At 39.3% G+C, this 16987-nt stretch overlaps 3 protein-coding genes across 3 annotated transcripts; 1 reads left to right on the forward strand and 2 right to left on the reverse strand.

The window, feature by feature from the left end:
* Positions 1-706: 706 nt before the first annotated feature.
* Positions 707-973, reverse strand: GCK72_004312 (uncharacterized protein; the record flags this gene model as incomplete). Its single annotated transcript, XM_053724596.1, has 1 exon — positions 707-973. One exon carries the CDS (start codon positions 971-973, stop codon positions 707-709), a length of 267 nt encoding a protein of 88 aa, XP_053588790.1.
* An 814-nt stretch (positions 974-1787) lies between these two features.
* GCK72_004313 (uncharacterized protein) lies at positions 1788-8978 on the reverse strand (the record flags this gene model as incomplete). Its single annotated transcript, XM_053724597.1, has 4 exons — positions 1788-1894; positions 2414-2679; positions 6847-7083; positions 8911-8978. 4 exons carry the CDS (start codon positions 8976-8978, stop codon positions 1788-1790), a joined length of 678 nt encoding a protein of 225 aa, XP_053588791.1.
* A 1474-nt stretch (positions 8979-10452) lies between these two features.
* GCK72_004314 (uncharacterized protein) lies at positions 10453-15463 on the forward strand (the record flags this gene model as incomplete). The annotated part of the gene is made up of 5 exons (XM_053724598.1): positions 10453-10825; positions 12003-12117; positions 13413-13576; positions 13624-13665; positions 15051-15463. The coding sequence occupies 5 exons, from the start codon at positions 10453-10455 to the stop codon at positions 15461-15463; spliced, it is 1107 nt and encodes a 368-aa protein (XP_053588792.1).
* Positions 15464-16987: the final 1524 nt, after the last annotated feature.

Below are 16987 nucleotides of genomic sequence, written 5' to 3' on the forward strand. Positions count from 1 at the left end.
TCCGATATTCCGATATTCCGTGTAACAAGTTGGTTAGTTTAACTGGTGCTACTCAAGGTGCCTTTATACGTAAGGCTCATCGAATATCAAATTTTAGTTAATTAAATAACGTAAAATCCTGACACGGTTTCTAACGGACCTTACTTAAGTTCCAAGCCTAGTAGCCTATAACCCCCAAAATTGTCTTCTCCATTCCTTTAGCCCTGAACCTAATAGCCTAGCGGAAAATTTTTTGTCTACCACTCAAGCCTCCTACCAGATCCTCAGGTGAAAAGTTTTGACTAAAGAATTTTTTGATGTACCAACCAAGCCACCATACGAGTCAGCCTAAAGCCCGTAACGCCGAGAATTTGTGATTTACCAATAGAGTTTCCGTTTTATTCAATCCTATAAGCCTAAAGCCTAAAGTCTAAAACCTTAAGCCTAACTCCTTAAGCCTTAAGCCTAAATCCTTAAGCCTAAAGCCTAAATCCTTAAGCCTTAAGCCTAAATGCTTATGCCTTAAGCCTAAATCCTTAAGCCTTAAGCCTAAATCCTTAAGCCTAAAGCCTAAATCCTTAAGCCTTAAGCCTAAATGCTTATGCCTTAAGCCTAAATCCTTAAGCCTTAAGCCTAACAACCTACACGAGTCCTAGCCGTTAAAATATTTGTCAATTTCACTTTCGAACTTTCTCACGGACCCTACAAGCCTTGAGCCTATTACCACCTACAAATCAGCCATCAGCTCCTGCTCCTCCCATATCCCAAACCTACCATAACCAACATACTGATCACCACCATAAATCCCATCCTCCTCCACCTCTTCATCTCCTCCATCCATATTCGGCTCATACTCATCATCGAGGCTTTCCATTTTTACAAGAGATGACCGATGATTGCTTGTATAGACAATCTCCTCCCGGGAGACCACCACACAACATGGTTCCACACAGGGGAGGAGGATGGGATCGTGGTTGGTAAGATGGTCCATCATTAGGGGGGTGGTAGTATAGTTATCGGGGGAAGGAAACTGAATAGAAGTAGCAACTGGGAGAAGCAACAATAATAACAATACTACTAATATGTATCAGTGGGAAGAGTGTGTGGAGATAGTGGGTGGTGCTTGCTCGGGTGGGCTCCAGCTCTCTCTCTCTATGTGCCTTATCTCTCTCTCTATTTCACCTCTTCTCAAAACGAAGCAGACGGAGTCGTTGGGGTGGAAGAGAGAGCTGTCCTATTATCACACGACGTCTCCTGTTTCCCTCCTTATCTCTATCCGGGGGGTTGCTCACTCTGCGTCTCTCTTTCGCTTTTTCTTTTGCCATATATACACACCTTTGATTATCCTCCTCTTTTCTTTTCCCGCGCGCGTTTTAATTTTACCCTTTGGCACATGGTTTACCCCTTAGAGGAGGCGGAGGAGTTAGATTAGCGTCCCGTCATTTGTCTTCTTGTGAGATATGGGTTCATCCTTGAGGGGTATGGCACCAGGTGGTTGATTTTCGGGAGTCGTCTTATAAATTGAAATTTGAGACATTTAGGGAGCAGGCGTAAGGGGGTTATAAGGGTGGGGGAAAGTTCTAGACAACCAATTTAAGCAAGTGAGAACGAGGAGGAAGCCTTCAATACTTTGACAGTTACATATTTATGTCTTTTAGGTTACTGTAGTTCTGAAACTTCCAGTTTTCTTAAAACATTTTTAAAGTTTTAGAGGTTTTTCGGAGTCTAGGGTCTAGAAATCCTAGTCAACTTGTGTTAATTTTTTTTTGTTGATATTCTCTTGTTCAGATTCCCATGTACTACACTTTCTACTTTTTATTTCCATTTTCCCCTTTTCTCAGAATTGTTATTTTTGTTCCTGTTGAATTATTATACTTGCAAACCGGACAACTGGCTTCAAACTGATTTTTATGAGCTGAAAAATATACCAAAATGTAGATCTCAGCGAGTTCTACGTCTTTGATATAATTCGGCCCGGAAGGCTATTCGTTAAGGATTCGCGGTTGGGGGAAAAGTGCCAAAAACGTGAAAATGATCCAAAAATCCATTCTATGGTAGCGTGCGGCACGTTAACGAATAGCCACCCGGACCCGAGTATCTATTTTGTACAAGACGTCCTTGAAGCGAAAAACACGATTTGCAGTTTTTTTCACACCTCCAAAGCTCAAAAAGAATGAATTTGAGTTTTCTCAACTATGAGGCCATTCCGCGAAATTCCCAAGTTAAATTTAATACCTCGGCATGAGTTTGAAACCGATAAAAGTAGATCACAGACATAGATCTCGCTGAGATCTACATTTTGGTATATTTTTCAGCTCACAATGTTGAGCGTGAAGCAAGTTACCTTTCCAATTTTCAAATCTTCCTGTCACTTCCAAATTTCCAACCCCCCGCCCCCATTTACATCTTTCTTTATCACCTCCGTTACACTCACCCTCTCTCACACTTCCATCGTCCAAATTCGAGCATTGAAACGATGCGGGAGTCTTCTTATGTTGTTGTTGTTGCAGTGCCTTGATATTCGGCTTCACATCCTCCAGATCCGTCATTTTTCGAGTCGTCGTCGTTGTCTTCTCGGTTTCGGCCTTTTTTCTGGAGGAACGAGTACTACGGTACACTGGAGGTGAGTCCTCCTCTTTTTTGACTTCTTCTTGTAGGAGTTGTTGTTTTGAAGGGAGAAGTAGAGCAGGTGGGGTGATTCTGAAATGAGGGAAGATTGGTTAGGATGAGATTTATATTTGCTGGGCTGGTTGTTATGTACTAGACTAATTCGACTCTGCGGACTCCATTTTTTAAATCAGAATTGCTTAATTACTAGCAGTAACCGAGTTATAGCTCTGTGAATTGTTCGGAGTGATGTTCAATAAACAAGGTGGCGTTGGTATACATTGCTCTAGACTGCAAACCTTGGTTTTTTACAAAATATCAGGTTTTGCTATCTTAGGATGATACTGCGCCCATACTTGCAAACCGGGCCGACTCGGGCCGGCGCGTAACTCGCGTCAAAATGAATATTATGAGCTGAAAAATATACCAAAATGTAGATCACGACGAGTTCTATGTCACTGGCATACTACGGGCTGGATGACTATTCGTTAATGCGCCGCGGGCCGGGAACAAAGTGCCAAAAAAACGCGAAAATTGCCAAAAAAGCCATTCTAGCCCGGCCCGCGGCACATTAACGAATAGCCATCCGGCCCGTAGTGGGTCACGGACATGGAACTTGTCGAGATCTACATTTTGGTATATTTTTCAGCCCATAATATTCATTTTGACGCGAGTTACGAGCCGGCCCGGTTTGCAAGTATGCTGCGCCCGAAATAGAACCGCCCAAATCATAACTGAAACAAATCAGAACCGATTGAAACATGGTTAAACGTTAAGCCAGTAGACCTAGATTTGCCGGTTCTGATTCGTACCAGTTCTGATCCGGGCGGTTCTAACTTGGATAGTTCTGACTTGGGCAGCACTCATAGGTTAAACTATTTTGCTCGCGCAAATTTCACTTCCATAGTGAAATGTATCGCATAAAGTGGCAGCAGAAGATTTTCTTGAGAAAAAATCAGGTTTTCATGATAAAGCCGGTGAGTAGGACAGTCATGGGGGGATAGCTAGACATGTAGCTGTACAAAAATTTTCATTGTAAAAATTATGGTGCCAAGGTTTTATGTGATAATGTTATTGAGAAGCTAGACGAGAAAGAAATATGATGAACATATATAAATTTGGAGTCGGTCTCTATGAACTAGAAAACGAATGCAAAAGAAATTTAGGCCACCAACTTTTTTACAGGATCCATGATTCAAGGTTTCGCATCGTCTGAGATTACCACTGACAGGGGTTACACCTGACAGAGCTACAGTAACTTTTATAGGTAGCTCCGCCCACACTCTTCCAGACAAGGTTTCATTATTTAACAACATGAACTCTAAACCTTTAATTAAAACCGCCACTCCAAGATAAACAACTTAAAGTTTTCGAATCATGACGAATCTTATAAGATTTATAGTCTCCTATTGAAAAAATGAGAAAAAAAGCGACGTCTCAATATTTTCGGCGCTGTGTGACTTCACGACGGAGACAGCCAAAGGGGGAGCCGTCGTGGTTGCCTTTTCTTCATTATTCCCCAACGTTTCCATGGTAACCCAGAGAAAAAAAGGGGGCTTCTGTTATCAAATCTATTTTGTGTCCAGTCCCCCCTTCAAAACAGCACACAGCCACTGACTATGCCAGTCAACCAACCAGAAGTGTCTTTCTCTTTGCTCGGCTAGTTCCGTAATTGGCTTCGTGTCCGGTTCGCATTTGACAAGCGTATCTTTTGAGTTGTGAAGTTTGGAAAATTGGTAAGAAACATTTTAAAAGTTTTTTGGACTCTCACTTTTGAAAGTGTGTCGCAACGTTCCATGCAATCCTATCTTTTCGAAATATTAGCATGTTATAGAACAAATCTAGACCTTCATTTTTGTAGTTGATAACTTTTTTGTACGGGCGGCTCTTACGAAGTTATGGGCATTGGAACTTCACAAGTCCACAAAATGCTTGTTTAGCCTAATTCAGAATGCTTCCTTAAGCCCAAAACTTTTAGAGATTGAAAAACAAGCCTAGAGTTACATTCGTGTAGTTGACACGTTTTCAGTAAGGGGGCGGTCCTTAGAGAGTTAAAGGCTAGGCTACTGTCATGGTGCCAGGTAAGAAATTCTGTGTATGCTTCTTTAAGCCCAAAATTTTTAGAGATTAAGAAACAAGCCTAGAGTTATAGTACCGCTCAAAAATATATTAAATTTTGCCTTTTTCAGTTGAAATTGCCCAACTTTGGAAGTGTGTCGTGGTAATACTGATTGTCCCATCAAGTAGATTCTTAATGGATCATACAAATCAAAGGTAGAACTCCATTTTTGTAGTTGACAACTTTTTTGTACGGACACTCCCCAGCAAGTTACATATCGTCGAAGTAATTTGTCCCTCAAATCATCCCATTTCAGTGCAAAATAGTGCGATTTTTCAGCTGTCCCCTTAAAATGACCATAACTCTTTAGGGAGTGCCCGTACAGAAAAGTTGTCAACTACAAAAATGGAGCTCTACTTTTGATCTGTACGATCCATTAAAAATCAACTTGATGGGACAATCAGTAAAACCATGACACACTCTCAAAGTCGGACCTTTTCAACTGAAAAAACCAAAACTTAATATACTTTTGAGCGGTACTGTACACTTTTGTGGCTGACAAATTTTCAGTAAGGGAGCGGTTCTTAAATAGTTATGTACGCTTGTGTTCAAGCCTATACCTACTAGAACAACGTTTAGTCTACTGTCACGGTGTCACGTATAATCCATGAGGCTTAAAATTCTGTGAGTATATAAAACAGGTCCTACATAATATATTTCAGTAGACAGTTTTTTGTAAGGGCAGTAGGAAGTTATAGACGTTTGAAGGCGGATCCATACTGAATTTTGAACAAAAATTTTGAACAAGTTTGATCACCACATACTAACACAATTGTCGTGGTGGGACCATAATTAATAGAATGGCACCCTGTATTGTGACTTGTGACTGTACCAAGGGAATATAATAATTAAGCTAGTGAATATGTAATGTGTGGAAAGGTGTACTGTCTCAAAATAAGACTATTTTTGGACATTTTCGGACTTTGACCACGTTTTTCTCGAATACCAGGCCTCGAGGACAAAAACTGAATACATATTTGGAATCAGCGTTGTCTCAGCTTTCCAATGATATAGGTCACGTCCTATATCTCCAGACCGAGTCGAGGGCCTTCCCTAGTTAGTTCTAGAAATGTAGCACTTTGTATTATTAGCACGGCACGCCACTTACAACTGCTCTAACGCTCTAACCAAAACCACAGAAAATTACGTGTTAGGTTCAAGATGGCCTCACTAAATTTCCCTATAACTCCAAAATTTTGTACCCATACTATACAAGTCTAGAGCTACACATTTTTGTAGTTGACCACTTTTTTGTACAGAGCGTTCCTGGACATCCTCCCTCATATTTAAACTGGCCTATAACTCTCTAGGGTGGTTCCGTACAAAAAAGTGGTCAACTACAAAACTGAAGGTCTTAACTTGAGGAATACAGTCATAGCAATTTTGGTAGAAAAATCTAATGATTTGGATAGTGTGCAGAACTTGGTATATTGTACTGAATATCTATTGTCTGACTTCTTCAAGAACCCATAACTTCTTAGGATCAGCTCTTACAAAAAAGTTGTCTACTGCTAAAATGTAGGTCTTGGTTTGGCATCCTTCAATTTCCATGCATTTTTCCAATTCCCTGACCTACACCCTTTCTTCTTTCAAATCTCAACTTTCCCCAATTCGTTATTTTTTTGCAGAATCTCATCGTCCCCTCCTGTCCTGCTCCAATGTGTGTGTACTGCTCACTTCATCTTGCTCATTTTGCTCCGCCACCAAAACAAGAAGTCCCCCCTCCCTTACCCATCAACTACATCTCCTCGTCTCGACACCTCCTGCATAACTTTTATAATTTCATCTTCTCCTCCTGTGTGCCTCACTTATTTTGGTCATTCTCTTCTTCTCACTCGGGTTTTGAATAGGCGAAAAGGAGGAGAAGAAGAGGGGGACTCCTTTCCTAATTTATGCTCGCGGTGGTCGTCACGACGTCCCCTGAGAGGACCCCAGAAAAGGAACGAAAATTCTGAGCAGAGAAAAGGAATAGGATATGAGAGGCGGCCTAGGCTGCGAAAGTTAGGCTACCAGGTCATCAACCTTGGGTAGGTGGCCTAGATGGTAAAGTTAGGCCACGACAACACTTATCACTGACAGGAGATACAACACCTGGTGGCCTAGAAAACTCCTAGGCCACCATTTCCAACCTAACCACTTACTTCACAACTTCCTCTTCTTTCTTCACTTCTTCCACTAACGTCGTTGACTTCACTTCTTCATCTTCTTCTGAAACCGTCGTCTTCACCACCTTGACACTTTCTGATGACGTGCCGCCTTCTGAAGACGTGTCCGACTTCTCCGGTGACACCTGATTCTCGACATCTTTTAACTTCTTCCGCCACAACGCGTCGATATCCAGACCTTTACGCTTTTTTGAGGAGGAGGGAGGCGTCGGGCTGAAATAGGAGAGATTTGGATAAATTTTGAGATTTTGATATGGTTAGAGGTAAGTGCGCTCTATTGACAATTGTTTGAAAATTTGTTTCTGTGTAAGTGCGCTCCATTGATCAGAACTCGGGTTTTCGTGGTTTTGCAAAACATTGGGATTGCAAACGTGCTCTATCGCTAACTCGTTGAACGCAGAAACGGTTTGGTTTCAAATGCGCTCTGTTGACAACTTTCATTTCTATGCACGTGCGCTCTACTGATAACAAACGGAATTTTTCAATTTCATCTAAAAAGGTGGCAGAAAGTGTGCTCCATTGATAAATTTTCAGATAAATTTTAAATGTTCGTTATTATGCAAATGCGCTCTGCTGATACAAATCGAAATTTTGCGGTTTTACTTGAAAAATGGGATTTTAGGGATTTTTTCGCAAAGTTTTTGAAATTTGAAATTGTGTAGCTATGCAAATGCGCTCTACTGACAAAACTGAAAATCGCAGTTTTGAAAAAGCAAAGAGGTCTGCAAGTGCGCTCTACAGCTAATTCCAAAAATTCGGTTTTCAAGATTCTCAATAGAGCGCATTTTGAAAATTCCGAGTTTTGAATCGAAAATTTAAAAAATGTTTTCACTTTCTATTCTCGTGGCCTAGAAACCCAAATGATGGGATTTCTAGTTCCCCCCCCCCTTCTCACCGGTGGCCGAACTTTCCGAAACTTCGAAAAAGTTCGGCCACGAGGCGAAAGCTCGTCCACTTCCCCTTCCAGATCAAATGCTCAGCAACTGCGCTCCATCGATAACAGGTTTGTATTTTCTCAATTTCCCCCCAATTTTTCGTCGAATAAAGTGATTACAACTTCCCTGTCCCCCAGGTGATTCGCCTAAAAAGTTTTTTTTGTCTCAATATAACTATCACACTTTTTTTTCGTTGTGTGTGTGTCTTCTTCTTTTTTCGCCTTTTTTGTCGAATCGTTCCCTTCTGATATCGCCCAGTCAAGTGAAGGTCATCTGTCTTCTTTTTTGTTTCTTATTTCTGTTTCTCTCGAATTGAGACGAAAAAAAAGGGAAAAAAGTGATGGGATATGAAGAGAAGGTGACTGATAAGATAACAGTTTCCTCGGCGTTGGTGGTCTTGTGTGGTTTTTGATTTTTAAGGTGATAAAACGGGGGAGGCGGAAGGTTTATATTGGGCCGAGCATGGTAGTAACAGAAGGTGCACGCGTGGCGCAGGCGGGAACGTGTTGGTGTGGGTTGGGGTTATTGGTTCGAGTTTTGCACGAGATTTTGTTTTTTGGTTTTTTTTGCAAGGCTATTTTTAAGGTTTTTGGAAAGAAAATTCCGAAAATAGTTGTGCAAGAAAGGTTTCTTACTTGTTTTACCTCGGAAAATGCAATTTTTAGAGTTTTTATACAAAAAAAGTAGAAAAACTAACGTCTAATTACAAAAAATCGAGTCTCCGCTCTTCTTCCGTAGTAAAAAACACCAAAAACTGGGCGTTATGGGTACTTGCAAGGTTTTTCAGATTTTGGCAGGTTTTACCACATTTTCAACATGAAAAAACACAAAAATTAGATTCTACACACGGAAAACCCTATTTTCCATCTATTTCAGGCACAAATTCCCGGCGACACTACCTTTTATCACCTCTGCAGAAGTCCCGAAAAGCCGCCTACTCTTGTACGACCTGCGCCCTTCAAACTTTTATCTTCACACTTGGCGCAGGCGGGAACACACCCGTTCGCCACCCCACACATCCCGAGTTCGAGTTTTGCCGCGCGTCACTTCTTTTTTTTCTTTTTGGTTCTCTTTCCCACAGGTTTCTCCACACTTTCAGACTCACTTCTTCACATTCTTCTCGGCGGCGCTGAGCACACAGCTCGTCGACGGCACCGGCTCCTCATTGGTCATGTCTCTTTTTCTCTATGAGCCCCCTGAAAAATGAAATATGAGTGAGAGAGTGGGAGAGAGCAGAGACACGTTGCTATGGAAACCGTAAAACGAGTGGAAAACAAGGTAGAGGGAGAGGAGAAGGTGGTTGCCTAGGGAGAGAGAGAGTAGAGAGAGAGAGGGAAGGGACGAAACTAAGTTGCTGCGTCGTCGATAAAATATGTGCGGGCAGTGTTGGGGTGTGTCTCTCGGTGTCTCCACTCTGCTGTGCCTCTCCCTCTCTCCCCCCTTCCCTCTCACCAGCAATCTCCTTTTCGTTATTCCCTCGGTTGCCGGGGGGAGTGTACGTGTGCGTGTGAGAGAGTGTCGTTTGTTGTTGGGTCTTCACGGGGAGGAGCAGAGAAACGGCGCTCTGCGGTCTCTTCTGGTCAGCCGGGTCTCTCGTGTTGTTGAGGAGATGGCGGCTGACGACGGGACGAGGGGAGGAGAAGAGGAGATGTGTGTGTATGTGTGCGGAAGAAGGGTCCCTTCACTCCCAACAATGGAGATGCTCTCCTGCTAGTTGCCAAGACGCCTCACTGCGCCCCCCTAAGGCGGCTTCTCTAGTTTTGCACCAGTGAAAAATTTTAAAACACGATTTTCTCGAAAGTTTTACGAGAAAAGTCTAGAAAATTTTAGGTTTTTAGAATCCTTCAGACCTCCAAAATCCGATCCCATCATCAGATTTCCGTTTGCACCTTCCCACGCCCCAGAATCGTCGTTTTCCTGCAGACGCCGCCGTTGTCAACCACCAAGATAATGCAAACATGGACCATTGAACGCGTGGCGGTCGCCGCACGCAACGCCTCCGACGATGCTCACTCCATATTTTCGTTTTAAAATAATCTATTTTTCAGTCGGTTTTGCGGGGATTTTAATTAAATTTTTTGTTTTTATAAAGTAAATTGAATTTTGAATCTAAATAATGAGGTTTTGAAGTGAGAAAGATAATTTTGACATGTGAAAAATGACATTTTGAAATTGGATTTTTGTGAAAAATTGTAATAAATCAAATTTTATGATTTTTTGCACTTTTGAAATTAAAAAAGGTTTTAAAACGTGTTTAGGTTGAAAAAACATGAAAAATGGCAGAAATCTCAAAAAAATGGCAAAAAATCCGATTTTTACTGATTGAAAACGAATTTTGATAGATTTTCGATAAGTTTTAACCTAAAACAATCGCTTTTTGTCATCTCTTTGCACAATTTTTGATTTTTTTGAAAAATATTTTTTCCAATTTTTTGATTTTCCGGTTTAAATTCTGTGTGGAAAGTGAATTTTTGCACTTTCCACGCCAAAAGTTTGTGAAAAACTTGAAATAACTTCAATTTTCGATGTTTTCAAGACAAAAATCGCCAGTTTTTGCTAATTTATACCCAAATTCCTTCGTTTTTTCTCGATTTTTGCTTGATTTTTGCTGAAAAACCACCCAAAACCACCAAATATGTTTCCAGAAATGCCGTCAATAAGTAAAACAAAAAGCGGTGAGCGCTATCGCGCGCCCACCGATCAGGCTCGAAAACAGGACCGAAAAAAAGAGAATAAGCGGAATAAACGAGACAGACAACAGATAAGACAGGCGATGGCCAAATTCTGTAATTTGGATGAGACGACGAGTAAACTGTTGGCGTTGGAACGACAGATTCTCGGGCTCGATCCCCAACCGTTTCATATTGATGTGTTGAGAAAAAAACAGAAAGTTCTACAAGATTCGATTAATAAACGGCGGTTGACACTGCAACAGGGGAAAGAGGAAAACGAGCTGAAAAAGTTCAATGAGAAAATTAATGCGTATCAGGCGGATTGCCAGAAATTGGCTCTTCTAGCTCGTAAGTTTTCAAAAAATGCAGTTTTTAAAAAGATTTTGACCTGAAAAAGTTGATTTTCAAGCTAAAAATCCAATTTTTGAGCCTAAAATTGGGTTTAGACGAGAGAAATCTTATTAGATTGTTAAAAATTGGTATTTTCAGCTCGTTAGTCCCACATACCGCCCAAAAATGCTCTTCCAGCTTAAAACCCCAATTTTTCACTCCAAAATCCGCTCCGAAGCTAGTTTTAACTCTAAAAATGGGGAATTTGAGCAGAAATCTCGATTTTTCGCTGAAAATTAGAATTTTTAGTCTTATTTTAAGCTTTGGAGCTGGTTTTAGTACTCAAATGGTGAGAATTTTGGTCAAAAACTTGATTTCTGAGGTAAAATCCTCAAAAAATTCATTTATAGGCTCTTTAACAGTAAAAATCCGATTTCAACGACTGAAAACTGATTTTTTCTTCTCAAAAATGCAAAAATTGTGATTTTTGAGCCAAAAATTTCAGATTTTCTAGTCAAAATCTCAATTTTATACCGAGAATTAAGATTTTTAGTCTTTTTTTGAGCTTTGGAGCAAGTTTTTGTGCTAAAATCCTCGTTTTGAGCTACTTTTTGCTTCTAGAGCCGGTGTCGGGCTCAAAAATCCATTTTTAGACTTTTTTATAGTGAAAAATCCGATTTCATCGACTGAAAACTGATTTTTTCTTCTCAAAAATGCGAAAATTGACATTTTTCACCACAAAATGCGCTCTTTAAAGCTCAAAATAGGGAATTTGAGCGGAAATCTCGAATTTAGTCCAAAAATTGGGATTTCTAGTCTTATTTTAAGCTTTAGAGCAGGTTTTTGTGCTAAAAAATGAGAATTTGGGTGTAAAACTGGATTTCTGAACTGAATATCTCAAAAAAAAGTCTTTCTAAACTTTTTTACAGTGAAAAATCCGATTCCAGCGACTGAAAACTGATTGTTCTGCTCAAAAATGCAAAAATTCACATTTTTAAGTCAAAATTTCAGATTTTTCACTAAAATCCTCGTTTTGATCAACTTTTTAGTTGTAGAGCAGGTTTTGGGGCTCTAAAATCTATTTCCAGGCTCTTTTGCAGTAAAAAAACCGATTTTTCTGCTCAAAAATGCGAAAATTGACAATTCTGAGCCAAAAATTTCAGAATTTTCGGTAAAAATCCATATTTTTTTCCAGAACAAGCGCGTCTCGCTCGTGAAGCCGATCCCGACATGATTCCACTTCCAATGGGTGAAGTATCGATGGCTGGACCCGACAGGAATAGCCAATTGTTGGCGCCCGCGATGATTAAGTAAAGAAAATCCCTATTTTTGGCAGTTTTCAGTTGAAAATTGGTTTTTTTGAAAAAAAAAATGACCAAAAACTGAGAATTTTCGTTCGAATTCGATCATTTTGAGCTGAAAATTTGAAATTTTCACTGAAAAAATAGTCAAAAACGACTTTTTCGGTCCATTTTGCTTGAAATTGGCATCAAAAAGTGGGTGTGGCGTCTCCATAGTTAATTTTTAGGGTTTTTGAGAATTTTGAGTCGAAAAATTTGAAAATTTTCACCAAAAACCGAAAAATTCCGATTTTTTAAGCCAAAAACCACAATTTTTATCAGATTTTTCCGCAGAATACTCATTTTTTCAGAGTTTTTGGGCAATTTTCAGTTGAAAAATTGATTTTTAGGAGAAAAAATGATGAAAAACTGAGAATTTTCGTTGGAATTCGGTTTTTTTGAACTAAAAATGTCAGATTTTCACAAAGAAATAGACTTTTTCAGTCCATTTTGCCGTGTGAAAAGTGGGCGTGGCTTCTCTCATTTTTCAGAGCTTTTGAACATTTTTGAGCCGAAAAATCTGACACTTTTCACCAAAAATGAGCCGAAATTGACCAAAAAACCAAAAATTTCCGATTTTTAAGCCAAAAACCACAATTTTTATCAGATTTTTTCCGCAAAAATCTCTTTTTTTCAGAATGTTTAAGGCTGTTTTCAATGGAAAAAAAAGCCGAAAATCGAGAATTTTGGTTCGAATTCTGTTATTTTGAGCTTAAAGTCGCAACATTTAGCTGAAAAAGGGGGCGTGGCTTCTCCAATATCTCATTTTTTAGAGCTTTTGGACAATTTTGAGTCGAAAAGTCTGAAAATTTAATTAAAAAATAAGTCAAAATTGACCAAAAAACCCGAGAAATGTCACTGAAAATCTCACATTTTCATTAAATTTTAGTCAAAAACTGACTTTTTTTGCTTCCAGACGCAAAAAAGGAGGCGTGGCTTCTCCAATATTTTATTTTTTAGTGTTTTTGGCAATTTTCAGTCGAAAAGTCTGAAAATTTGCTTAAAAATATGCCGAAATTGACCAAAAAACCGAACAATTTCACTGAAAAATTCACATTTTCATTGAAATTTAGTCAAAAACTGACTTTTTTTGCTTCAAAATGCTATAAAAAAGGGCGTGGAAATATCTTTTTTTAGTGTTTTTGGCAATTTCGAGTTGAAAAATCTGAAAATTTTTCAGCGAAAATCTCACATTTTGATCAAAATTTGATCAGAAACCCGACGTTTTTTTTATGCAATTTGGTTAAAATTTTGCCAATTTTCAGACGAAAAGTCGACTTCCAACTACCACCCCGTCCCGCCCGTGCTGGACAGAAACCACCTGGACCCCCGTGTGGATTGGCTCCGAATTTCAGTGATAGCGAAGAGGAAGACGAGGGAATCAACGACGATGAACAGTATGATGATGGAGATTTGGCACCGGTGCCAAGTGAGTTTTTGGCTGAAATTATAGACAGAAAAATGATGCATTTTCAGTTCCCGAATTCGACAATCACTACCCGCCGATGCATAGGAATTGTGAGTTTTTAGACGGGAAAATCGCTGAAAATCGCTGAAATCAGTGGCTGTCCCTGAATCTCGCAAATTTTTGGATTTTAGAGATTTTCGGCGGGAAAACGAAAAAAATCGAGATATTTTCAAGCAATTTCTAAAAATATCGATTTTTAAGATCCAAATTCAAATATTGATGACTGGGGCGCCTGCGGCGCGAATCGGGGTCTCAGAAAGGCTGGCGCACCTTTGACGCGTTTTTCAGAAAATCAGTATGGTAATTCGGACGAACAGAGACAAACATGTCATCACAGAATTTCGGATTGAGATTCAATCTGGCGCACCTTGGACGCGATGGGAAAAAGAGAAAAATCGAGAAATTTTGAATTTTTCTAGGAAAAAATGGATTTGTGAGGCACAAAAATTGGTCGAAAATGTCGTGTTTATAGTTTTTTTCCATCGCGTCCAAGGTGCGCCAGATTGAATCTCAATCCGAAATTCAGAATTTTTCAAATTCTGTGATGACATGTTTGTCTCTGTTCGTCCGAATTACCATTCTAATTTTCTGAAAAACGCGTCAAAGGTGCGCCAGGCCTAACGCACTTTCTGAGTAAATATGTATGTCTGTATGTGTGTCTGTTTCTCCGAAATCTCGAAATTTCATGTTTCGGGAAACGCGTCAAAGGCGCGCCAGACTCAGTCGCAATTTTTTGTTGAAAAACGCGTCAAAGGCGCGCCAGACTGAATATGAATTTGAAATTCTGTGATAACTTGTCTATCAGTGTGTCGGTTTGTCAACACCTACAACTTTCCGAAAAACGCGTCCAAGGTGCGCCAGCCTTTCTAAGACCCCGATTCGCGCCGCAGGCGCCCCAGAAAAAAATGTTGGAACTTTTTTACTTCGATAATAAAACGCGTCAAAGACGCGCCAGACTTCATCTCAACTCCTATTTGTTAAAATGGTCTGTCTGTGTCTGGTTTTGTCCAGATTTCCGAAAAATTTGGGTGTCCGGATGTCAAAAAAGACGATTTCATGCTGAAATTCCTTGAAAATCTATGTTTTTAGTTCAAAAACCTCATAAATGATAGTGTTTCCGCAGAAAAACGGCTAAAAATCTCAAAAATTGGTATCCAAAAACGTCAATTTTCAGCGGTTTTTCCGATTTTTAACTCTAAAAATGACATATTCCATTTTGGACCCTCAATTTCGAAATTCCTTGAAAATCTATGTTTTTTGTACTAAAAAAAGCAATTTTGGGGTCCAAAAGTGTCGAAAATGTCGTTTTCATAGTTAAAAATAGGGAAAACAGCTGAAAATAGATGTTTTTGGGTCTTAAAAGGTCAATTTTTGACTAATTTTTCAGAATTTGAGCCGTTTTTTCTTTCATAAATCCACAAATTTCTATTTCCAGACGGTCCCCCATCATCATATCACCACCACAACAATATGCCACCACCGCCACAACGAATGCCCAATTACCATCCACACCCTCACTCTCATCACCCATACAATCCAATGGGTTTCCAAAATCATCACGAAGACGCCGTCATCTCGTCAGCGCCTCAGATCAATCGTGGCAATTCTGATGCGGCTGGCGCGCCGGCGACGCTCTCCGCCGCTCCGGAACTCCGAAATTTGCGTCGAGAGACTGTGAAGTTGGTGCCGGCTCAACTGCTCCGACGTCCTGGAGACAATCGGAGTGCCGCTGTGCATCAGATGGCACCGCCCGTTCAGAGAAGACAAGAGACGCAGCAGAAACAACAGGCGAAGAACACTGATGAGGCGTATAATGATTTTATGAAGGAACTCGATGGACTCATTTAATTTATTCTATTTGTTGTGCTTTTTTGATTGATTTATTGATTTATTTGTGATTTTTAATGGAAAAATTGGAGTTTTGGAGAGGTTTTTCAACTAAAAGTAACAATTTCAGCGAATTTTCAGCCAAATCACTATTTTTGTTATCAAAAATTCAGTTTAAATCGGTCTGAAATTATGAAAGAGACTGATTTTTCAGATTTTGAGATGTTTTTTATTCGGAAACCCGATTTTTTCACATTTTTAAGCGAAAAATACTGAACATTTCGAATTTTGCTCTGAAAAATAGCAATTTCAGCGAATGTTCAGCAAAAACAGTCATTTTTTGTTTAAAATCTGAAAATTTCACGATTTTTTTTAATAGTTTTAAGCCAAAAATTAGTCATTTTCATTTGAAAAATGTCAGTTTTCTGCTAAAAAAGCGTGTAAAAATACGATTTTGGACTAAAATTTGCGAGGTTTTCAAAGGAAAAATCGCATTCAGGGGTGTGCGGACAGGAAAATTTCGGAATTTCGGACACTAAAAAATGTCCGAGTTTCAAAATTTCGGAATTTCGGAATCTCGGAATTGTCCGAATTTCAAATTTTCGGACTTTCGGAATCTCGGACTATTCCGAATTTCGGATTTTCGGAATTTCGGAATTTCGGAATTGTCCGAATTTCGGATTTTCGGACTTTCGGAATGTCGGAATATTCCGATTTTCGGACTTTCGGATTTTTCATTTTTTAACTTTCAGCAAATAGATTCCAAACAACAAGAAAACAGAAAATCTTAACAGAAAATATGTGAGACTAATCAAATCCCATCAATACAGTACTTTCTCTTCCATTCCGAATTTTTTTCGGAACGTTCCGATCGGAATTCCATTCCGAAATTTTTTTTTCGGAATATTCCGATCGGAATTCCATTCCGAAATTTTTTTTTCGGAATATTCCGATCGGAATTCCATTCCGAATTTTTTTTTTCGGAATATTCCGATCGGAATTCCGTTCCGAAAATGAGCCGATTTTCGGAATTTTTCGGAATTCCGAATTCCGTTCCGCACACCCCTGATCGCATTTTTCAACTGAAAATGGTAAATTTTCGGTTTTTTTAAATGGTTTTCCCGTATCTAACACGAAATTTGCTAAGAATTAGCAATTTCCAGTCCAAAATCGGAATTTTACATCTTTTTGAGCAGAAAACTATCATTTTTCAACCAAAAATGAGCAATTTTAGGCTAAATATAGGTTTTCGTTCATTTTCTGGCTAATTTTTGTGATTCTTTATCGTATTCAAGCAATTTTCAGTCCAAAATCAGAATTTTACATGTTTTTGAACAGAAAACTGGCAATTTTCCAAAATTTCAGACCAATTAAGGTAAAATTGAACAAAAATTAGTGTTTTAGCTGAAAATTCGCTGAAATTTCTGTTTTTCGGTGCAAAATTCGAATTTTTCAGTTTTTTCCGCCTAAAATGGTTTTCTAACTATAAAATGGCTAATTTCAACATATTTTTAGGCAAAACTCTGAAAATGTTCGAAAAAAACC

Source organism: Caenorhabditis remanei, chromosome II, assembly GCF_010183535.1.
Source record: "Caenorhabditis remanei strain PX506 chromosome II, whole genome shotgun sequence".
In the NCBI taxonomy this organism is placed as follows: Eukaryota; Metazoa; Nematoda; class Chromadorea; order Rhabditida; family Rhabditidae; genus Caenorhabditis; species Caenorhabditis remanei.